The 25,514-nt window shown below is 31.8% G+C and overlaps 1 protein-coding gene across 1 annotated transcript; it reads right to left on the reverse strand.

Annotated features, from left to right (window-relative positions):
- Window positions 1-177: 177 nt before the first annotated feature.
- LOC130444065 (uncharacterized) lies at window positions 178-16,317 on the reverse strand. The gene is made up of 5 exons (XM_056779040.1): window positions 16,245-16,317; window positions 9,959-10,168; window positions 3,808-4,065; window positions 963-1,350; window positions 178-411 (listed from the first exon to the last, which is right to left on the reverse strand). Exons 1-5 carry the CDS (start codon window positions 16,254-16,256, stop codon window positions 233-235), a joined length of 1,047 nt encoding a protein of 348 aa, XP_056635018.1. The 5' UTR covers window positions 16,257-16,317; the 3' UTR covers window positions 178-232.
- Window positions 16,318-25,514: the final 9,197 nt, after the last annotated feature.

The raw sequence follows: 25,514 nt of genomic DNA on the forward strand, positions 1-25,514 counted from the left end.
ATGGTGTGAACAGTGTATTCAGTATATATGTATATATTAACATTCAGTAATAATCCCATCTGTAATATAGAACTGATGAAATTATAATTTTTCAAATCTGCTATCATATGACATATTTATATAAAAAGGTGTTATCTCTTAGCATACAATGCTTTGGTCGGAAATGTAGAGAAATTGATTCAAATATGTGATTTTTTATTTCCTTCGATATGATATCAGAGCAATCAATTTTTTATACATTTCTGGAATGATGAGGATCTACAGGAATATTAGAAGCTGCGACTCTAAAACCGTGGTTGACATCTGCAATATAGTGAACATTCTGCAGTCTTCCATTGGCGTCAATATAAGAGTATCCTCCTCTAGTAACACCATCTTCTGATCTGGATTCTGAATGAGCACTATGGGGACCTGAAAAAATTATATTAATTATATATTATTTGAAGTATCTAGGTATTTTCATGAATTTAAAACATAGCAGGAATTGGAAAATATGCTCGAATATATGTTATTTGAAAAAAAAAACATTGTGATATAAAAGAGTAAGACTATGTTGGTCACTTTTCCATTTATTTGTGAATATATACCAGTTGATTATAAGGTTATCAATGAATTTTGATCAATTTTTCCAAATATTATTGCAGTAAATATTCAAAAATGTCCTCCTACCTTCACGAGAGACATTTTTATCATTAATATGTATGCATCTTTATTAAAATTAATGGTTTAAAAGTTATTCTGAAATTGTGTGTTTTAGGATATAAATTACATATAAATTAGAGTATATGATTTTTCTTCTTCCCTCTCGAGATCTAACCTGAGTTGGATTTATAAAACTAAACTTCCTACAAGACATATGTCTTAATAGCACTTTATCAAAGACGATAAACATCACGAGATCCAAAAGCACTAATGGTTTCAATATATTTGAAATATTCATCACAATCGTAAATTGTACTAACCTACATAACCATATGAATATTTGCCAAAATTTCTAAAATCTTCACTTTCAGACGGTACAGGATTATAAGAAATCTCCTCAGTTTGAACAACAGCATGTACGGGAGTTACATAAGTACTGGTCACAGTTTTCACTGGAATAACTCCATTTTGAATAGCTTCAGGGATATTGCTCAAACTAATTTGTTTAGAAATGGATGCGTCACGAGTTTTAATTTCTTCTACTGCAGCTAAATGCTCTGCACGCGCTTTTATAACTTCTGGTAAATCTTTAACTGATTCTGGTAAAGCTGGTGACACAATAGCTTTTGAATAAGCGGCATTTAAAATTGCCAAATGTTCATTCCGAGCCTTTACAACTTCTGGTAAATCGTGGACCGGTTGAGGGAGCTGTAAAAATTAAATATTTTACTATTAAACTTTCTTTTTAACAGATCAAATAAACTTGATGAATAGAGGGCAAAGACAAATTCCGTAGCACTCATACCTTTTGTTGTGCTATTTATGTTATACTATCGATACTTGCGCCACAGTCTGACTTTGTGAGACAAGGGTGAGATAATATTTGCATTACTAAGCTTATAGAGTTTTTAATGCTTTTAAGATTTATGACTCATGCACCTGAACCTTTTTTTTCCATAAGACCCAAGGCTAGTTACGTGGCCATAATAAGTAAAGAAGTAATAACCAGAGAGAATAAAGATTATTCTCCATTAGAATAACTTGCCAGCCTTATTGGATACCAAAAAGTCAAAAAAGTTCTGATTATAATAATGAAACAGATTTTTAAATCATTTATTATTAATTTAACCTTAATTGAGGAGCACAAAGTAATTGCTTCGATATAAGAATGGATAGTTATTGTAATGATTGCTTTTTCTACCTAATTTGATTAATAAATCGCCTTTACGAGATGGTACGAGAGAGTAGGCCAGTTTTTAGATATGCTACCTCTCACACTCTCCCGGACGTCATATGAGCTATCTGGTTGGTGGTAGTGTTTTGTTCTTCTTTTGTTGTTATTATTTCTATTGAAATTTTTGAAACATGAATCTATTATTGCTAGATATTTTTATTGTTGTTTAAACTGTGTCAGACGCTAATTTTGAATTAAAAAAAATTTATTATCCAAAATATTTTACTATGGTTAGGAGTTTTATATGATGTTAATCAACTATCCAAAAACTTAAAATTAATTTGTCAAACATTAAATCGATTGTTAAACCTTCAGCCAGACCGAAAAATTGCATTAGAAGTGAAGTTTATTTGATATTGACTTCTGTATGTGAATTTTGACACGTATTATCTGGCAGGGTTTTGCTTACATATGCTACAATATTTGATAACGAAGTTGAACTAGATGTGCTTGGAAAATCTACTGTTGACTACAACAGTTTCAGTTTTTCACTAGCCATTGTAATACAATTTTATCAAAAACAACAACAACGAATAAACCATGTGATTAAACTAACGCTATCTTCATTACAAACAGCTGCTATCTATCTCTTGCGTCACGAACACGTGATTGTCTGTATTGTTCCAACATGCCCAATCACTTTCCACTTATAGATGTTTCTATAACATCGTATAAAAATTTCAGGCCCACTAAAATATTTTGAAAAAAAAATTCAAGATTAGCGTCTGGCACAGTTTAAACAACAATAAAAATATCTGGCAATAATGGAAATAATAAGAAAAAAAAGGAACTTCTTAAAATGATTTGAACCAGCCAGATAGCTTGTATGACGACTGGGAGATTGGGAAAGATAACATATCACAAAACTGGCCTACCTTACCTGAAATTCTGTCTCAAAAACGTTGCCAGCTTTTGGAGTAAGTAGTATATAAAAATTTTTGGGAGTGAACTTATTTGAAAATTGGGAGAATTTATGAAATAACACGTTTTATCGCTTCAAACAATTGGCAAACTATAATTGAGTTTAATCGCACTAGTATTTCTCTAAACATTCTTCGGTCGACTTTATGGAATGGTATTCAAGTTATAAGCAAATACGTCGAATTGACTTGAGAGTATTTATGAAAATATCATGCGAATTTGGTCTTATTCGATTTTATTGAACACAACCCCAAATGTATTTTATTCTATTTTTAATGTGTTCTGCTACTATGAACACTTGTACAAACGCGGTTATAATATATTATAACGTACAGTCATCATAAATACATTAATAATACATGTTGCATGTGTTGTAACGAAATTCCAACTGTGTTCCAATTCTTTTGCGGTTTGGATACAATTTTAAGATAAAATAAATCACAAAAAAATTGCGAAAAATTTCAGGAAAATACTCAAGAAAATATTGAGGCTAGCTGTTTACACCACCAGCATAAATATGTATTTTAACCACGAAGAATTTAAAAAATAAATAATTATAGCTAGCCGATAGTCACATCTATTTCTCATCCTTATCCAATGTGGAAAAAATTAAACGAAAACATTTTTGAAATCTATTCCATAGATAAATTTCTAGTGTAGTTTTACAGAGAACTTGGTACTAATGAATTTCTCTCAGTGTAACGGTTTTCGGTTAACGATTTATGTAGTACAAATTTTTTGATTTCCATAGTTATATTACTTTCAAGATTTTTCACGAAGAACAGTACTCCAACAACAACAAGAAGAGAATAATATTGTGTCATCTATATTTTTATAGCCAAATGAGCAAAATTATTCTATTTAATCTAATCAAATATTAGTCTGCTGTCAATATAAAAAGTAATTGACACATGTATGTTTAAGCGCAATATAATTGGTTTCCTCCATTTATTTCTTTTAGAATTAGGTAAGAAGAGTAATTCAATGTATTTGTACTCAAAAATGTTTACCTGTTGATGGGGAGAAATATTTGGAACAGCACCAATAGGTACAGCTATTGGATTGGAATAAGCAACTATAGCAGTAGCCAATTTGGCGTTCTCTGATTTGATTGCTTCGTACTGTGCGATATGTTGTTCTTTGGCCCAAGCAACATCTGGTAAATCTTGTGGTAAATTTGTGGCGGCAACTCTGAAACCGTGGACAGGATCGACTACGTATTCGACTGTTTGCAAATGTCCATTGGAATCAATGTACGAATACCCGCCCTAAAATTTGAAGGAATTTCCGTGTAAGATTCTAATATTTTCACTAAAAGAAATACATATACAGTGGAACGTCGATTATCTGAAGAAATTAAGACTTAAATATGTTCAGATAATTGTTTTGTTAGACCTTGGATGACGTAAAAGAAGAATGTAGTGATATACATTTGATTAATTAATATTAAGTTTTTATTTTCGTATAAACAGGAAAAAATAAAAAAAGGTAAAAATAGATTTTTGTTCCAACGAACTTTTTTTTACATCTACTCCAAGGTTTGTAATTAAATAATCAGAGCGATCAGCGAAAAAAGTACAAAAGTCTTCAAATTAAAGATCTTACTTAATAGAAGCTTCTTGAATTGTATTACAATCAATACTAACACTAACATATAAGATTTTGCACCTTGATCTGCTTTTAGACCAAGCACTCAGGTAAATAACTCAAAATGCTTCGTCCTCTTCAGTCTTCTCTCTAGGTATGTGGATTGCCTCGGTGCTCACGTGTTTTGAGAGCCTCTTGGCAAATTTAGTGGTTGGAAGTCACTATTTCGAAATTATCAGGGTTCATCAAAGAACTTTATTTTGGAATCTCTGGACTATTTGAATGTTAATTTGGATGTACGTCCCCAAAGATGAATCCTGTAAGCCTTTATCGGTTTCTGGATTTGTTTATATTCATTCAATTTATTATAAATTGATAATATAAATACTATTCTTAGCAACGAAAACATTTCCATTTTTCTAATACCTTGTGCTTCTCGTTTCTTTTTTCTGTGAGGTTTCAGACGTAACTCCCCACTTAGTGTTAGCCCTTGATGTTTTGCTGCATTAGCACTTATTTATGAAAATGACATATAGCGATTTTGTCTTGTCTAAGACCATGCTTGGTTCAATAATTAATTTTATTAATTAATAGCTGTGTCATCGGTAAATGTGAGAATAGTGTAATTTTCTAATTGTGGGATATCCTTATGAGATATTTGCATTGATTTCCTTCAAGTCTGAGATCAAACTGTTTTTTATATTGTTTAGGTAAAAGTTCGTTCATTTTGTCTTTGACCGGTACATGCCAAGGTCTGTCAAATGCATGAAACACGTCTAGTGAGTTTTCTTTGACATCTGTTATCCTGTGTACTGGATCTATCATGGAGTGGTTTTCCCTTATGTCAAACTAATGTGAAGGTATTAGCTTTCTTCCTTCATGTATATAACTTAATCTTTCCAGTAGTATTTTCTCAAATAGCTTTGATATAATTGATATTAGGTATATTGGTCTATATTGAGAAATAACAACGTTTGTTGGTTTTTTTGATTTGGGAATCCTTATGCCTTTAGCTACTTTCCACAAGGTACATACTAAAGTCAGGAAGCTACATAATACACATACACATGCGTATATTTGTGGTTCTGTATATGTTGAAATAACTGTTTCTAATAACAAGAAATAATCTGAATTCATAAAACAACAGTAATGGAACTAGTATCACCTATATGATAAAAAAAGCAATATGTTATTTAGTTTAGTTGAAGGCAGGTGATCAAATCTCTTAATTATGATTAAGGGAACATGTATAGGATCTATATTGAATGAATTGATGGATGCAACATTCGAATGAAACTATGATGAAAATTGTTTCTAAAGCGACTTTTGATAAAAAACTAAAGTAATGATAAAAATATGTGAATAATTATTATGATTAGTTCCCAAGTTTTCTTGGACGCTAAATCGCTCAATTTGTTTGCTATGGCTTCTTCATAGCTCATGCTGAATCCCTCATTGGGCGAAAAACGGAAAGTTGGATTTGATACGGTTATCTAGAATTTATTCGTTCAATTCCGCAAAATCTACTTTTAAGTGTACCAAGAGTCGATTATAATCTGTGGGTACCTCAAAAGTGTTCTGTCTCCCTTCTCTTTTTCTACAAGGATCTACAAGAACCTTCAACCATTTCGTCTGAGTGACCTTATCACTTCTCTACTCATTTCTGTCCAATCTATAGGCTGATTAATGTGAGTCTATTTATACCCTGTTGTACTTTTGTCCAATCTTTGGACAGTCTTGTGAAAACGAATTCATCAGAAGTTAGGTTCATCATTTATTTCATGTATCAATTTCTCGAAGAAAATTATGAATATTTTCAGTTCTACCTAGAATTTTTGCAAATATACGATATCTATATGATATAGATCGTTAAAATCGGATCATCTCTATTAAATTAAATACCCATTTAAGTGTCAAATAGAATATCGGGTGTTATTACCTTGTCCTTGCCTAGTTATTGATTGGTAATAATAACAACTCTGTTGTTATGATAAAATAAAATTCCATAAATTGGGGGAAAAATGTAACACTTAATAACTAGATTAATAACTTACTAAATTCAGATAAAACATGAAAGTCTAGTGTGTCTTAACTTGTATATTCAAAATTATGCTCAAACTGCGAGTTATTCATTTTCAAATTTGATGTGTTTCAGCATTTTGTATAATTCTGTAGGACCTAAGCAAGTGTAATCATGTACTCTACACACTGTATATCAGAAAATATGTATGCGAGAACTAGTGATATTTTTAATGATGATTCAAATTCAAAATAAATAATAAAATCAACAAAATCAAAGTAATACGTTAATTTCTAGGAATACCACATGTATGTAGTGCAGAAACTAATTTTCGGTATTACATCAAGTAACCTTGGTCATTACGGCTTTGAAATCTATTTGTTTTAAAGGCCAGGATAAAAACAGTTTTAATCCTCTATCAATTGAAAACAATAACCAAACAAAAGGAGAAAATTGAATTCCACGTATGTGACAGAAAAAAATACAGCTCCTAGAAAGAGACCGAAGAATAAACATTGTGATATTCCAACCAGCATTTTACGTACTCCATCAAATATTTCCAGATAGAATAGATAGAATCGTTTAGAAGTGTTCTTAACTCAGAGACATTACTGTAAGTAGAATCTCATACATTCATATTAAAACAGTGAATTTGTTACACACTGTGCTACCAATTTTACACCGCACCGGTTTGGAAGAAGAATTCGCAAAAAAAACAAACCAGCTCTTATCAACTTGATATGAAGTGGCCTGTGCCAAAACAGGTCCGCACTCTAGAATCAAAGCGGAATTATTTCTAAAATTAATGATGCAAAATACAAATGTTGGGACTTCTGACTACAGAAACTCTCAGAATATAAACCCTACAAAAACATACTCATCTATACTTAGTCAACCACAATTTCCTACAAAACATCAAGCAATTGTTTTTCCAGCAGTTGATAACCTGAAAATTCAAGATTACCTGATATCACTTGGAGAACTAATCGGTCCAAAAAATATACTATTCACATCGAGGCTATCAAACAATAGAATATGCATGTACCTCGCAAATGAAGATACTGTAGACCGCTTCATGACCTTTCATAAAGGGCTGATCATTATCAACAACACTTCGATCCAAGCCCGAAAGCTTATAACACCTTCCGAAAGATTGATACTCTCAAATGTATGCCCCACCATACCACACTCAGCTCTAATCGATGAACTTAACAAAATAGGTCTCAATACACTCTCACCAATGTCTTTCCTCAAAATTAGCTCTACAATTCCGGAATATAACCACATCTACAGCTTCAGAAGACAAATCTTTATTTCATCATCCACAGTCCACTGTCTAATGATTACACACGAGAACACCAGCTACAGAATTTACCTATCCCAAGACCGTCTATTATGAATTACATGTAAAAACCAGGTCATACTGCAGCAAACTGTAAAAACTCCCAATCACAAACTTATGAACAACCCCAAATAGCTGAACTACCACAAAACCTCACCCAACCTTCCCAGCAGCCCCAAAATACCGAAGCCAATACTCCACAAGCACACACCAAGATCCCATCAGAAACCCCTATAACATCTCACTCCCAGAATGTACCCCCCATAAACATAAAAGAAATTCCGCAAAACAGCACCAAACGCAACTACGAGCAAATAATTACGCATCCCCTCAAACAGAAGGAATTAAACTAGAGAACCCTAAGAAACCGTCTTTCCCCAAACCAAATAGGCAAAGTAAAAAGCCTAAAAATAAACCAAACATCTCTACACAAATGATTTTACTGGATTAATAGACATGCTAACAAAAATTTACCCTTTCTTTGAGCATAGATCTATCAAAAGCAGATGCACTAAACTCAAGAAGAAACTGTTTTCTCACCTACAATTGAACATACCAGAAACGAACCTCTCAGAAACAGAAAGTGAATCATCTCAAACAAATATTAACTAACTGAACCAATAATTTACTTTAATATTTTTCTCCCCGTATTCTCATGGATTTTACATCTATACTACAATGGAATATCAATGGCTTTTATAACAACTTACCAATGTTGCAAACCATCCTATCCAAACAGAAATGCGAAGTTATTTGTCTTCAAGAAACCAATTTCAAATACAATAACAACGAACCGCTCAGGCAATTTAACAGCTTCTACAAGAACCGAATAAATGCTGAAATAGCCAGCGGAGGAGTACCAATATTTGTGGAAAAATCTCTCCACGCTGCAGAAATCACGATCCTTACAAACCTTGAAGCCCTATCGAACTACACACTAATCCAAAAGTAAATATATGCAATGTATACATCCCTCCAGCATATCAAGTAGATGCTAAAGAATTAAATGAATTATTGGAACAAATTCCTTAACCTAGAATAATAGTCGGGGAATTCAATACCCATAACACCTTGTGGGGATCAACATCAATAAACCACAGAGGTCGCTTACTAGGAGGTACTCTTGATGACGCAAATCTCTCCATCTTAAATGATTTAACATACAATCAGTACAGGGTTCATGTATTGACCTCACTATCTGTGACCCAACTTTGACTTCAGCTCTTTCCTGGGATCGTCTGGACTATACCTACAACAGTGACCACTATCCAATCGTCATTCATAACAATAGAAAACCAAATCACAATCACGACTTATATCCAAAATGGAACTTAAAAAAAGCAGACTGGGTTCTTTTCAAAACAATTATCTCAGAAAGTTTGACAACTTACATAATTATAACAGATATAGACGAAGCTTTAGAAAACCTTATTAGTATTGTTCAGCGAGCAGTAAACATATCAATCGGAAGAACTACACGTTTGAAACGACGGAATCCTGTGCCGTGGTGGAATAGTGACTGCGAATCAGCAATAAAGAGCAACAAAAAAGCTTTCAATAGATATAAAAGACACAATACATCAGCAAACAAAATCGAATTTTTGAAAACACGAGCCGAAGCTAGAGGTACAATAAAAACTGCTAAACGCAAATCCTGGACAGAATACGTTTCTACAATAAATTCTGAAACACCCATGACGGAGGTATGGGAAAGAGTGAGAAAAATATCAGGACTTTACAAGCTTTACCTTACTTTACCTTAAACAGATCTCTATCATAAAATTAATTTAACAATTATTCATAGATTAAATACTTAATCTTTACTAAATCGCTAATAACCAGTATACGGTTGATGCGAATTTTGTAATAAAAAAAAGTTGCTAGATTCGAAGCGCAAGAATACAAAACTAAGTAAACTATTCTAATGAATTTTTAACGAAAACTCATTGCGCCTTCATATCCTTGTGAGCTTTTTTATAAATGTTTTTTGATTTTTATCTCGATTACCTTACTATAATTTGTGATTGATGTTGTTTGCAATATTTATATATGAATTTTACTACGCATGCGCTATCTCTTATGTCATAAAAATTAATATCTACAGTCAAATATTCCAAGGGAATACCAACATATTCATCCAACCAGAAAAATTCTCAGCTTTAGATTTGATTTATTTCAAATAAATTTAGTAAGTTTTCTGAAATATATTTACTCTAGTTACTCCATTTTCCAATTTTTCGCTCTTCAATGCTGAAGGTGTAGCATAACCATATACATAATGTCCCAATTTATCTTGTGAATGGTACAGAGAAAGAATTGGATGATATTGAGGATCATTTCCGTATTGTGCAACAGCAGGCAATAAGTTGAGTTCAGTTGCCGTGGCTATTGATACTATGAGAACCAAAAATGGAATTAACATCTGAAAAAAGAAGATAAGGATTATTAGCAAAATGTGGGATATATATACAAGTCATGACGTCTGTGAACATTCCATTTTCTGTACGTTTGTTTGATGTAGTTCAATAAGGTCGATCTCATAGTCAGTGACACCCATACACCAGTGTATGTATGTATATGTATATAACTAATTCTTTGTTGACAAATTAAAAACGATCCAGAATTTGAAAATTTACATCAATTTATTTAAGAGTTTTTTCTCTATTTATAAGATTTTTACCTAAAAAAATTGAGTAATACAAGAGGCATCAACAAGGCTAAAATTTTCCGGGCTTACTCAGTTTTTCTAATAGAGAAGATATTTTGAAAAACACAAATCAAAACGATCTAGTAAAATGGATTATATAGCGATAGAAGGCACTTTCGGTTATATCGGAAGTAGACGTCAACTTTGTTGTTTTAAGTTCAACCTAATATTTATAATTTATTCTTGACTATATGAAATTTTAAAAAAAATTGTCCGCAATATCCTATAACAAAAATAAGGTATTTTCGAAATATTTCGATTTCTTTTCAAATCAAAGAAATCAAAAGCTAACTTTTATCGTTTTTTTTTTCTTGCCTAAATCCAACAACTTTTAAGATTTTTAATTCTATTGTTAAACCTTATTACAATTTATCTTAGCAGATTGTTTTTCGTAGTAAACAATGGCGAATGTAGGATTCAATGATTTTTTTAATCTTATCATTATTATAAAAATAAACAAAGGAAAAAAGAATACAAATGTAATACTTGGAAATAGCTACTTGAAACACTCAAATTATCAATCGAAAAGAGATAAAGCTGGAAAATGAGTTTGAAAGATTGAAAGTGGGCATAACGGAAACAAAGAAAAAGGGATCAGGAAGAATCAAACTGAACAACGGATATACATATAATACTTCATAGTGGTGTACTTCAATGTAATCACTAATGGGAGTCTCAATCAGAATGGATAATGACAGTAAAATTACATAAGGAACAGAAAACATAATAATAAAAATAACAAAGATATATTTTGGAAGGACTAGTCAGAAAATTTAACAGGAAAAATATGTCTACCAGGGGATTTTAACAGAAGAGTAGGAAAGCATGAGAAAATTATGGAAAACCATTACTTGACACTTGCCTTTTACATAACTTGATTATAACAAATAGAAGATTCCAACATAAAGATATACATAAGTACACAAGGGAATTTGAGAGCTGAGAGGACGGATCTATTATTGACTACGTTTAGTGGAGAAAATAAATAGATTGGCCATAAATGACGCTAGAGTCAAACCTAATGACACTAGACTCAAACCTAATGACATTAGAGTTCAACCTAATGGATCTAGAGTCAAGTCCGGAGCTGAGATTGGTAGTGATCAATTTCTGTTAGTATGTACGGCGAGGAAAAATTACAAAATGAAAAAAAAAATAAAATGGATAACTAGAGAAAAGTCAAATTTGAAACTATAAGGACGTCTAAATTAAAAGAGGAAGAAGTAGCAAATACATTTACAGAAAATATACGAATCAAACCACTGGAAATCGTTTTGGGAGATTTAGAAGAAACGGGGAATGTTTTCAAAGTAGCGATAAGCTAAGCATCAAAACATATATGTGAAATAAGTAAAACAACTACCAACGAAAAATTGACAATACCTTGCAAGCAGAACACTAGAAAACTATGACAAAGACAAAGAACAGAGAAAAAAATGAAATATGTGGTAGCTGAAGCAAAGTAAGCGAGCTGGAGAGACTTCCTTAACAAACTGAATAGAGATGGCAAAGGAAACAAAAACTGTTTTACAAAACAATTATATTTTCAAGGAAAGATAAGGAACAAGACGAAGTATACATAAAGGTTAAAAATTGTAGAATTTTAACAGAAGAAGCAAACATAATGGAAAGTTATATTTTATGCAAGTACTGATAGGAACAGAAGAAAATAATGAATTAAATAAAGAACCTAACGAAATGAGTGAAGAAGAGAACCACGATGTACACAGAGAAATGATAACGAAGGAAGAAGTTATAATAGTGAACAAATGACTAAAAAATGGAAAAGATGCGAGATGCGACAGAATAACAGCTAAAAGCTATGGGGGAAAGTAGTATAGATCTATTTAAAATAATATGTAACTGTAAACTTAGACTAGACACCACTATGTAGTATATGTTGATCCGATTAAATATATTACTATCATAATTATACAAATATAAAAAAAGTCATATTTCGATGAGGAACGAAGTAGACCGCAACTTCAATTTCTACCTTTTCTTTGAAACTAATTGATATTTGAGCTTGGTTTGAAAATCAAGTGTAAAAACTTATTTTTAATAATATTACTAACGATCCAACTACACATACATTGATACAATCGGTAGCTCCCCAGTCATCACCATTAAGCTTTCAATCGGCACCGCTACGGCTTTAACAATTTAACAATTGCGAACTCACTGACGGCATAATTAACTTTTCATTGTATTCAATGTATTCTGGTGTAAAATTAAACAAACAGTGAAAATGCAATCAATGTACTAAGAGCTGTATCTGTTTCAATGATTTTTATCACTATCAACAAATCTCAATTTTCATAGTTTTCAGTTGCGTTTAATCAGACCGAGTTATAAATTTGTAGCACTTATATGATTTTTTATTTATCCTTGGATATAAGGATATAAGATCATACATTGGAAAATATTCTTTTATTTAATTTAGGTACAAAATCGTTCTCCAAAATGTTAATATTTTCATCTACAAATTTTCTATTTATCTGATAAGGGTGAGTTAAATTCAATTTATATATTATCTTGCGTTTGTCAATTAATTTCTGTGGTGCATACAGCCATTAAATAACTATTAAATAAAACTACTAATTGCTATAATCATTCAATCATGAGAGGTCAAATTCCTTATAACAAAAAAAGAAATAATACTTGTCGTGAGTTTTCAATAAAGTATGTTTTTTACCGTCGCTTAATCTATCATTCCATGACAACAAACTTTTTGTATAAGAAACGAACTAATTAGAATTCACGTTACCATTCCTTGCCAACAATTTTGTTTCATCTACCATAGGTATACTCATTTTATAAATTTATGATTTTTCTAAATACTTAATATCTTATGCGTTAATAGGCAATTGAATCATTATAAATTGGACGGCATTATACGCCGTTATTTAGATAGATGCACTTGATTGTAGTCTTACTTGGAATTTAGAAAAAAAAATCATTATTATATCTAGCTAATTTGCTACAAGTGAATATTAAATTATAAAACGTAAATATACGAGTAAAATGTAACTACCTTCAAGGGAGTTTGGTTTAAACAGGGTATCAGACGTGAGCTGACCCCTCTTTGTACGTCATTCGTTTTTCATTCTGGAAAACGAAATTTCAAAGCAGAAGCCATAGAGTAAAATGAGTTCTTTCCACTTAAAACAAAAGAAAAAAAACATTTTAATCTCAAAGTATCTTTATAAATAATAATGGTAGTCAGAATCGTATGAACTAGAGTCATCATTTGATTTAATTAAGGGCTTTGAAGAGGGTAATACCACATCATCATCTTCTTCTTTGATAACATGTTCAACACAGTTTTTCCAAAGCTCTTGACGGTCTGCTGCTTGAACTTTATTCGCGAGTTGTACAACTTCTTTACTCAGCTCTGGAGACTGATTACATTTTCGTAATTCTTATTTTACGTTTGCCCATATTAACTTTCTAGGGTTAAATATGGAATAGTAAGGAGGTAGTCTGAGAAGAGTATGACCCTGTTCTTTGTACAGCTTGTCAATATAATAAATTTTCTCCAACTTCAGACCTTTAATAATAGTAAGCAATTCTTTGTTTGTTGAACCATTTTTACGATCGCTGACAGGAATAGGAATATTTTTTTCAGACACTACTACTATTCAGTATCTTAAGGAGTTATCGCGAGTGGTAGCATGCGTTGTTCAAAACGATTACTGACTGTCGTGGAATGTTACGTAAAAGCTGTTCATTAAACCACTTTTCAAATAATTCTGCTTCACATCCTCATGATAATCAGCTGAACAGTTTCTAATTTTTTTAGCAGATATTAATAAAGCATTAGGTATGAAACCGTCTTTGCTTCCAGCGTATACTATTATAATGCGTTTCCCTTTAGAACATGGCCCATTCAAACAGCAATTTTTACTATTGTCAACCGAACCGAAATTTACTACATCGTGAATGACGGTTTGTTAGATGTTTATCGAATTTTACACGGGGAGTAAAATTATTTTTCATTTTTTAATTTGGAAAAGCTATACTATCCGTTGAGAAACAAGTATTACATAGAAATTTCTGCTTATGTTAATATCAACCATAAATGTAATCAGTATATAATTCTTATTATAAAATATGTGTGAAAATAAATCTTGCCGTACAAACTTATAAGTGTTTATTGTTCAAATCGGAGAGTGTTCAACCTAATTTATTCGAACGCCACTCTTCCACTGCATTCGACATATCGGTGTTAAGGAATTACTTTATTAGGGATATCAAGTTACACTTTGTCAGCAATGAAGTTAAAAGGACTAGTCTGCCTGATTATAATGGAGCTGCTAAGTTTGTAAGTATAATAGACTGAGAGCCAGTTTTCATCTTAACTAATTATTTCAAATCATAGAAGATGAATTGAATTGTACTTTTTGTACTTCAAATTCTGGTGAATGTATACATTCTTTTCGGAAAAAAACATTCAAGAAATGTTAAGCTTTTTTGCAAATGTAAAATATAGTGATGTTATTTTATCACGTGAACATTTTAATAGTGGCTACAACAATTAGTAAAATAGACAAGCAATTTATGGAATTTGGTCATGAAAGTAGAAAAAAAGCGACTGTGGATGTACACCAATTAGATATGATGCTTGGATTTGAGGAAAACCCATATACATCAACTAGACAGGCAACTACTATATTTGATCTCAGCTATACATCAATAGTAAACATACTAAATGGGAATAAAATGGATCCGCACAAAATGAGACTCATGATTTCATGGAAGACGATTTTTATAATATAACATATTCTTATGATCTATGATGGAAATATTATCCAATAATGATGATGAATGCACTTAAGGGTCATATGCTGATAGGCAAAATTGCTACTATTGGTCATCGAAAAATTCCCTCAATACCATTAAGAGGTTAATATTTCGACAGAGCTTATTTAAAGCCATATCATTAATTCCTTTTCCATTGGGGACAATTGAGGAGGTGATAATTATTTAAAATTATTTCAAATTAATAACACTCCAACTCCAGCGGGATCATCTTACATTATTACATTCATTTCTATGGTAATATATATAGGACATTATGTACAAAACAGAGCTACTTGCTCTGACTTAGAAAATAACTCTTGCGATTAGGTGGATGACGTGTGATATGGTGAATGTTACAAAGTCATTCGAGGCGAATATACCTCATTAATATTAGTAAGATATTTCGTATTGCTTTCCATTTCATTACATCATAAGATTTTATTTCATTGTATCTCAATTTGTACAATGAACTTGACAATAATATAAATTTCAATAAAGAAAAATTAGCTAATCTTTTGTCAATGGTATTACCTATAACGCTTTATTTAGCATCGCACATAATTGAAGAAATCTTCAGGGAACTCAATTTCAAACTTCATTTCGGATTCTTTTCCAATTTCATTCAATTCAATTTAGGAGTGATTGTTTCTTATATTACAGTCAAGTATTCACTTGTATTTTTAAAAAGGCAATTCTACAATTGTTGTCAGATCATATTTACTTCACATTCTTACATTCTTGTAAAAACTGAAATTGAATATCTAAATCACAAAGCGAATTCAAATCCAATTTTTGAATATAAGTTCGATTATAAAACAATATGTTTTGAAATTTCTTCATTTCAAATGACCTCAAACTTGCACGACTATGTTAGCAGATGTAGTAATATTGTACACTCCTCCCAACAGTTTTCTTATTTCTATTATTTATAATGTATTTACGACTACAAAGGTCGTAAAAAGTTCTAAAGTTGAGAAAGATTACTCACCATTAAATGCATTTTATACACTTCAACTAACTTTCGATTTGATCATTTCTGGCGAGCGTTGTCTGTATCGACCTTTAAAATTTACAATTATTCACCCCGCCCAGCCTTTGAAGTATAAAAACATACATGGTGCGTTCAAATTTTATAAAAACTGGAATATATCTATGTATATACTATTGCTAAGTAATGAGGTAGTGAGTGTGTGTGTGTGTGTGTGTGTGTGTGTGTGTGTGTGTGTGCGTGTCTGCACATATTCTTATATACAACTGAAATGGAGCATATAATAAAGACATAGCCACTAGCTATAGTCAGATTTACGAATTTAATCTATTTGAAATCAAATCGGGTGTTCCCTAGGGATGCATTTTGTTACCTACTCTCTTTCGCTTGAACATCAACGATCTATTAAACAAAACTGCAACTGATTGATCTTCACTGACAGACTGGTCTCGTCGTTCATAACAGCCGTCCCAATATCTGACATCCAAATCCGTTGACATCAACAGATAACCACCATCAATTGCGTTTTTGAAATCATTTTGGTGATGAGTGGAGGCAATCTCATCGAGTGAGAGAATGCAGGAAAAACACAGGATGTATTCCTGTCTGGACATAATATACCACCATCAACGCAAATCCGCTTGTTGGGTGTTGAGGTTGGGGCAAAAAGTCCTGGCATGTTTACATGGCCAAACTAAGACAGCTTCACAAAACCTCAAACCCTCTTTAAGACATACTACGCAGATTCGAATTCACAACAAGGCCCAGATTCATCCATTTTTGTAGTATTGCTTGCACATTTAGAGCTCGGTTCTCAAGCATACCCTGAGGATGCTCGATTCAATATAGAAGAGATCCACTCGACTTAATAGGCGATCCAGAGTGGATCAGAAACTTGGAAGGCTTATAGCATAGAAAAGCAGACTAACCTCACTTTGTTTTATTGATACTACATCGGCAGATACTCTGAGCTGTTCAACATAACTTTATCTTACCATAAGCACCAAACAACAACAAAGCAAGACTATTCGACAAGCATACGTGGCTCATGTACACCAAGTTCGCCATGTTTTGAAGAAGTGTAGGCCTGTGGAATCAGCTACCAAGGCATGTTTCTCCCGAACAATACAACCTACAGAAGTTCAAGATCAATGTCTACAGTTATATCCGCACGGTAGGCACCACTTGAGCTATTCGAAGGTTATGAGGCTTACCCCCTTGTGCTTCCTTTTATCATAAAAACAATCTATTTTTGATGGCCTTAACTGACAAATCGTATAGTACGAATGAGGAGGTAGATTTTGAAAGTGAGGAGTCAGGTTCATATTAATAATGGGAATCGAAATTATTTTCCCACGAGAAATGTTTATTTGAAGTTAAGTGATATGATCTATTGATGTCCAAAATTCTCTTACCAAAGGTGTAGAGGCTCCATTTATTGCTTTTCTTTGCTTATTTCACAGTTTGGCATCTATTTAGTCTACCTTTACTTGGTTATCCGCTTGTCCCATTATTTTTTTTTTGTTTCTGCGGAATTTGTTGTTTGATTTTTATAACTACACTTCCTATTTTCAACTTATGTCTGATTTTATTATTTGCATTCTATTTAGTCTTTTAAATAACTCTTTTCATATGTATATTTTTTGTTTAATTCTGTTGTTGATAGCCACGTCTCCTATCCGTATATCAATGTTATCAAGAAGACAACTACGTATAGAACTTTTTGAAATATTGGAGAAACGTTTGAAAGAATATTTCATGAATGGTTTGAGGAAAATGGACATTTTCAACGGACGTGCGTTTTTGACTTCACTCAATGTATCTATATCATATCAGTGATATCAATATCAATCAATATCGATCTATATCAGTGATTAGTGAACTAGTTGCTTGGGAGAGGGTAGAGGGACTGCTCTGATTCCATAAAGAAGAAGAGGAATCAGTAAACTTTTCAAACATCTGGCAAAAAGTGGAGCTCACTGTGGTAATTCTTGGTATTAAGATATACCGTACTCTGTGAGAAAGGGGGAAAGAAAGAAGCTTGAATCAAGTCAGATAGGTACAAACAACAAACAAAACCTTCATAAGAGATAAAACCTATGGATTAAGAGGCGAAAATATTGTTTTTAAGTATATGAGTGGCAAATATTCTGACAGGTCTAGTGTCAAGGCACTTGAAAGCTGGTTATCACAGATACGATACTGGCAGTAATTTACGTAATCTTCCTTATTTTGTTTGAGATATTTTCAACTTTTGCTTCATCTAATCATTTCACACTTTGTTTGTTGTCTTACTTGTTACAAATACCCAAGTGACCACATTTGTAAATGTAGTTTTAAACCTCCTTCTGAATTCATAACTCCCAATTATGGATATTCTTCAAATATGTGTATCGTTATTTATGTCTCCGTATTGGTAGAAAGTGTTGTCCACCACTAATTTGTTTATTTCACATTGATCTATATATACTTAGCCATTTCGCTCTTTCGTTGCTTTACTAATAGAAATGTTTTATTCGTTTCTTCTACCGCCTTTTTTTCCTATCAATATCTCCTCTTGTTATTCAAATACCATACCTTTTACACTACACAAAAAATTAATCGTTAAATAAGTATATGAAATGAAGATACCCTGATCAAAATTCCTTTATGAATTTAGTTTACCCCGTATATGTGTATAATAAGGATACAACATTGAGAAATTCTAAAATTACGTCTCAGATGTACTTTCTTGGTGTTGATGGAATGTTTCCAGCATCCTTGAATTCGAATCTAATCAAAATTATTCTTTAATTATAACTTGTTATTATTTTGAGAAAACGAAACTATTTTAAAATAAAAAAAACACTTGTAATGCTGCTAAAGGTTAAATCATATTCGTGTTATTTATACCTGCAATTATTCTAATTATTAAAAATGATTTTCAACTGGAATAAAGTATTTAATTGAAAATCAATTTCATATATTTTGTTGATTCCAACTGATAATTTATTGATTGAGGATCTTATTCTTCTTCTTCTGCTATCCATTAATGGATGTATGCGATTAATTCTGACCATTTTATCCTGTCTCTGGTGGTCCTAATTAGTTCTTGAGTGGTTCTTATCCCTGGTTAATTTTTATTATCGTGGAGCCTCGACATCCTCTTTTTGCCCAATCGCTTCCTTCCCTCTCTCTTTCTCTCTATCAAGAGTTGAAGCAGATGGTACCTCTCGATCCGTATCTCATGTCTCAGGTATGCTTTTTTTTCCTCGTGCCCAGCAATTTACATTTTTTTCTTATTATATATTATTATTTTACGTAAGGTAGAAAAAAAGCAGCTGCACAGGGTGATTGAATCAAATTAGATACGAAAATCCACATACATCGAGTAGAGAGACATCCACTACATTCATTGACGGCCATACATCGATAGTAACATATTGAAAGAGAATAAAAAGCATATCTACAAAATAATACTTAGAAGGTCATGGAAAACGATGTGACTTATCTTTGGAAGCGAATGCTAGACATATTGGAAGAAAATATCATCCAATGATGTTATTTTTTCTGATGAGTGCAGAATTGGTGAACGAAAAATCTTCACTAGATAAGAATATAAGAAACACCCTTAAAAGTTAATGTTGGGCAGAAATTGTTAAAAACTATTAGTACTTTTCGTATCAAGTGCAGTTTGTATAGCGATTCTCATTTGAAACTACTTCGAAATGATCTCATTCCGACTTTGGCGGATTAAAACTTACATACGATACATTTTTGAATGAAAAATAACTGAGGTATCAGAAGCGTAAGCTTTTAATTTAGAGAATCGGTGGTTGTACCTGCCATTCGAAGAAGGATAAAGGCAGAGATCTTATTTTCAGAATGTTAATTTATGATTTAAACTTTACGTGTTCGGGACTTCATAATAAATTTGTATGGTACCCGAAATAATGAGTCCAAGGAGGATGATCTTAATTCGAGTATATGCATGTTACATGAATATATTGCCAAACCAAAAGTTTTTTTTTGTTGCAGAGGTGGTTCCACATAAATTTTATTGAAATCGATTCAGCAATTTCTGAAATAATAAAAAAAAACAAAGTATATACGGAATTATTAATACTTTGCCTATTTCGTTTTATAATCAGTTATTATCGAATTCGTACCATCCATTCGTCCGCACCCACTTTTTTGTTTGAGTTGGTACTTGTGGGTTTTGAGGTTGATTTTTGCTTATTTTGATTAATGTTATTCATCACTAATGAGAAGATTCCTTATATGTACAAAGAATCTCCCTTTTTCTTGGAGTATTCTTCTGTTATTATAGCTATAAATCACATAAAAATCCTCATCAATGAATATATTTTTATTTTTGTTAATTCTCTCAAGAAGCGCTAAATAAAGTTCTATAAATTTCATTGAGACCCTCTCTATTGGTGCTGATCTATCAAAAAAAAATATTTTAACAGATTTATAATTAACAGAAAGATCTCGTGATTTATAAAACAAAATATACAGTCAAAGTTTTAAATATGTGAACCAAATCTACAAAAGCATATGTAAATGTTAATGTAATCGGATGTAATTAAGATAATCATTTCGATATATTCTGGAAATGCAATACATACATAGTTAGACCTATCGTGGTAGATATTTGAATTTCATATTTGTACTGTTCACTCTCAGTAGTTACATAACATTCCTCACAGCTTGCAAATATTTTAATAATGTTCATTCAAGCTTCTCACTATTTTCACATTCTGTTTAGCATAACATTCCACCGTGTGTGGTTTCAGAAAGAAAAATAAAGAATTTTAATTTTTTCATTTATTTTCAGTGAAGTAATTCACCTTATACAAAGTGCTCCATTATTGCTGTTAATTCAGTGCCTGCAGTTAATGTGTAAATTTTTGTCACATAGATTCATTTACGTCTGCGATATGATCATGATCGATGGATATAAAATTTAGTGATGGACATCTACCAACGCGCAGACCAATTTCTAGTAGTTAAATATATCCTCAATCAAATTATTTGATTATCAAATCAGTAACAGTAACTGTATATTTTGGAGCGCTGCACCGTTGAATTTTTTGAATATTGAATGTGTTTTCATTGGAAGGATGTACAGAAATTAACATGATTATTAGAAAAATATTGAGAATAAGATTTTCATCAAGTTTTTTGTAAATAACTTGAATTGTTTCAAGCGGAAGCCGTTGTAAGGTATGCGTAATTCAATTTAGTCAAGAACTATTAGTAATCATCTCTGCCAGGCAAACAGCTATAGAATCTATTAACTTACGAATAATCAAGTTTATGTTGATCGTGGAATGTTTAAATAAACTAAGCACAAAAGAATGTTCTCCTGTCTGGGTACCAGCACACTTTAAATCATACGATCGTACGCCCAATTGCTGATTTTTATTAGAGGAATGCTTACAATCCTTAAAAGGAAAAAAATACTGGGAAAATCTTGTTTTGAGGGCATTTTACAACAACATAACCACGGATGGAGCACTCAATATAATGTGTAGCAATTTGGGGTTTATAGGTACTGAAAGCAGCTATTGAAATACAACCCATTTTAAATGTGCTTGTTAAAATTATCAACATAATACGTGCAAAGGGTTTGACGTATACACAATTCGCAGATTTAGCATTTTACACAGATTTGATGTCACTTAAATAAATTGAATACGAAACTTCAGGGCGAATATCAGTTGTTAGATGAGCTTTGGGGACATTTAAAAGCCTTCAAATTGCAACTTAAATTGTTTTGCAGTTGTGTAGAGAGGAATGATCTTACCCATTTTCCCATACTGAGCAGTATATCACCTGTCTCAGATGACAACTTAAATAGGTTCACTCAACAACTAACGAACTGCACGGGGAATTTGAGAAGAGATTACCAGATTTTGAGGAAATTGAACCGTCATTAAATATTTGTTCGATGCCTTTTAATGCCAAACACCCGCTAACCTCAAACTTTAATTGATTTTAATACAATGCAATACCAATTTGAAGCAACTATTTCTTAACACCAGTAAATTGGGACACAATACCCAAATATAGTTGCCAACTCACAGAAAATATTTGCTATGTTTGGTACAAGCTGTTTGTGCGAACAAAAGTTTTCAATAATGAAACTAAGAAAGAATTCTCTTCGTAAGAGGTTTTCGGATAACTACCTTTTTCCATTGTTAAAAATTTCAGCATCACAAATGGAGCCTTCTACTTCGCAGCTAACTTAAATTCAATTAATTGCAATTAAAAATGTTATTTTTTAATATTGTACAATAAATTAGTCTTTCAGCAAAATTAAAGCAATATTTTTATTCTAGTAAATAATTTAATGCTACAACTTGGCCCGCCAAATATTTCGTTAGCAAAAATTGGCACGCGAAGAAAAAAGTTTCCCCATCCCTGCATTAGAATATCGAAAATATTTTTTGATGTATCTAATGTCTAGCTAATACTTATTCTATTATTGGGAATTCATACTTCCTATTTTCCATTTAATAAAATGAACTGGATTTAGGCGCTGCACTACAATATATCACTGAATCAATCTCTCACTTGATGGAGGTGGAGGGTAAAAACTCAGTATACCAGTATAGGTCTTTCAAAGTTGAGAACCAAGTAGCTTTGTTCTGGATTTTAGTCCTCGTATGCTCATAAGATCATTTTAATCAGTTTAATTATTTAATAATGTGTATTTCTCTCTTAAAATAAAATATGTGAGTACAACATGTGATTGTATTACATTACAGCTAAAAAAATGTTAAAAATATCTGAAAGCAAAACATTTTTCAATGGAAATTTGGGTTTTATGAGGGCCAATTCAATATAAATTTCTCTGTAAAAATTTAGCAGAATCTTTAACATAAGTCATGACAAATATTAGCGACAAACTTTGATTAGGGGTTACTTAGGAAAACTGTCGATAGCTATTACCAAAAAGTTTCAACATCAAGCATAAAATTTCTATATTCTGATGTTATGATCCAATTATGATAATCAATAGTTATTTATATATATATATATATATATATATATATATATATATATATATATATATTTAGTTGTTTAAATATCCAGGTAGAAAAGAAAACAGAATCCTTCCTATCAAAAAGCCTATTACTGATACCAGCAAAGTCAATTAGAGTATACTAGTTTCTCAATCTCTCATATTTCAGCAATTTTTTGATCTGGGAACTGTTACAAATAATGCGTTGGCAATTAATATATATTTTTTTGTTTCACCGCACACTTGCACGTTACGTTATCTGAATACCGAAATACATAGATATTACTAGAAAGCATTGATTCCTTGTTGATAATACATATAGTTTTATTAAAATATCGATCACGCTTCACTCGACCAGAACTACGAACGATTCAATTTAATAGGTATGATTATGTTGGTTTATACTTTTGATGTTAATTTGGCCTACTTTAAATAGTGCAATATGCAAAGGTGCCCATTCAGAGAAAAAATGCGAAATGTTTTGTTCCGCGATTGTTGTAGCAGTTGTCTATTCTTGGTTACCTTGTACAAAGAAAAAATGTAGACATGCCTATGTTCCTTTGGTTTAACTTTTTGCAATTAGATCATGCACCTTTTGAACGAAACTATTTCTATTAAGTTTTTGATATTGTTTCTTTATCAAATTACAGTTTCCGTATTCGTATAATTTTTTTAGTATGTACCAATGGGTTATTGAAGGTTATTGTATCATGTTTTGATATATTCATCAGAAATCATTAGAATTTTGAAAGAAGATGAGACTGGAACTATGATAAGTCTATATGCTCTATAAGGAGCTGACGAAGAGTTATTTTTATTATATTATCGAGTTTTTCTAAATCTGAATAATGAACAAACAAGCGTTTGTTTCAAATGAGAAATTTCTTGTATCTATTCGATATTTTTAGAATCTAAGTGTTATTTTAGTGTATTCTTATCGATACATAAACTTTTCAATTTTTATAGTACGAATCGATTGGTAACAGGCATTTCAAATTTCACCGTTGTCTCTTCATTTATATCGCTTATATTCAGATTATAGATTGAAACCATGTCACTGTCACTCTCTTAGTGTATTTAGTTACTGAAAATATGGATGATTCTTCGACAATTTTTAGGGAAATGTTGGGTTGAGATGTAACAGGGTGCGCCAACTATTGCTCTACAGGATGATATTATTGAGTTACTGTTGGTACCTTAAAGTTACATGTTGTATTCCAATATAGATTTTGAAATAGTCTTGGTCACGCTTCGTAAATTAATGTTTCCTCATCATCAGACGCTTATCCTAGTGTATATTCAACTATATAGCATCTTCTGAATTTGGTAATAGAACTTCTATTCGGCATGTTTCTCTTCATAAATTAAATGGTACCATTATTGAGTTTATTCTTATCTTTGATATACCAAATTATAATTGATATACAGCTGTTTTCAATGTAAAAGAAGCCATTGTAAGATCAGTATGACTACAATGTTGTCAGTCAATATAGAGTATGGATTTGGAAGTATATAAATCTGATCCTATAGAATAGTTCCTAAATCGTTCCCTTGAGGAATGTTAGGCTAGGAATTGGTATTGTTACAAAACGGTTAAATTTATTTCAACAACACTATTCAGAGCTTGACAAGCTCATCAAAGCTTTTAGGTTCATCTATTCACCTGAACCTTCCTATTGTCAGCTGCTTTTATAGCTAATTCCAACCTCTCTCGAATATTCTGGTGGGTTTCTTAAACACCGTCAAACATTATGATATTCGATACCAGCCTTATCTTAAGTTAGAAATTTACAGGGAAAAAAGAATAATCTAACTAGTTGAACAACTTATGTAGTCTTGTTACAGTTGCGTTACAGTATATTATCTAAGGATTGATAATTCCAACTCTCTAATTGCGTGTATATATTCCATTTCCAATATTTTTTCAATTCATAGTGGGTGTGCTAGTTTTTATTAACTTTCAAACAATATTAATACGAATAATTTCTATTTTGGCCAGTAAGTCAAACGCTGAATAAAAACTGCTAGTTATTCGTGCGTGAACTGTATAAATATTTTACTTTCATTTTATTTGGCAAATAGATCTATGATACGTTTTGCACTAGAAAATATACGTCACCTCTAATTAAATTTACGATGTAAATAGAATCAGTAAAATTGACAATAAGTTTTTTTTTTAATTTGTCACGTTCAGTTCACTTTAAGTATGGGTCGTTGACATTATAGATTTCATTTCGATGAAATAAGGGGTGTGTCAA

The sequence above is a fragment of the Diorhabda sublineata genome, chromosome 5 (genome assembly GCF_026230105.1).
Source record: "Diorhabda sublineata isolate icDioSubl1.1 chromosome 5, icDioSubl1.1, whole genome shotgun sequence".
Lineage (NCBI taxonomy): Eukaryota > Metazoa > Arthropoda > Insecta > Coleoptera > Chrysomelidae > Diorhabda > Diorhabda sublineata.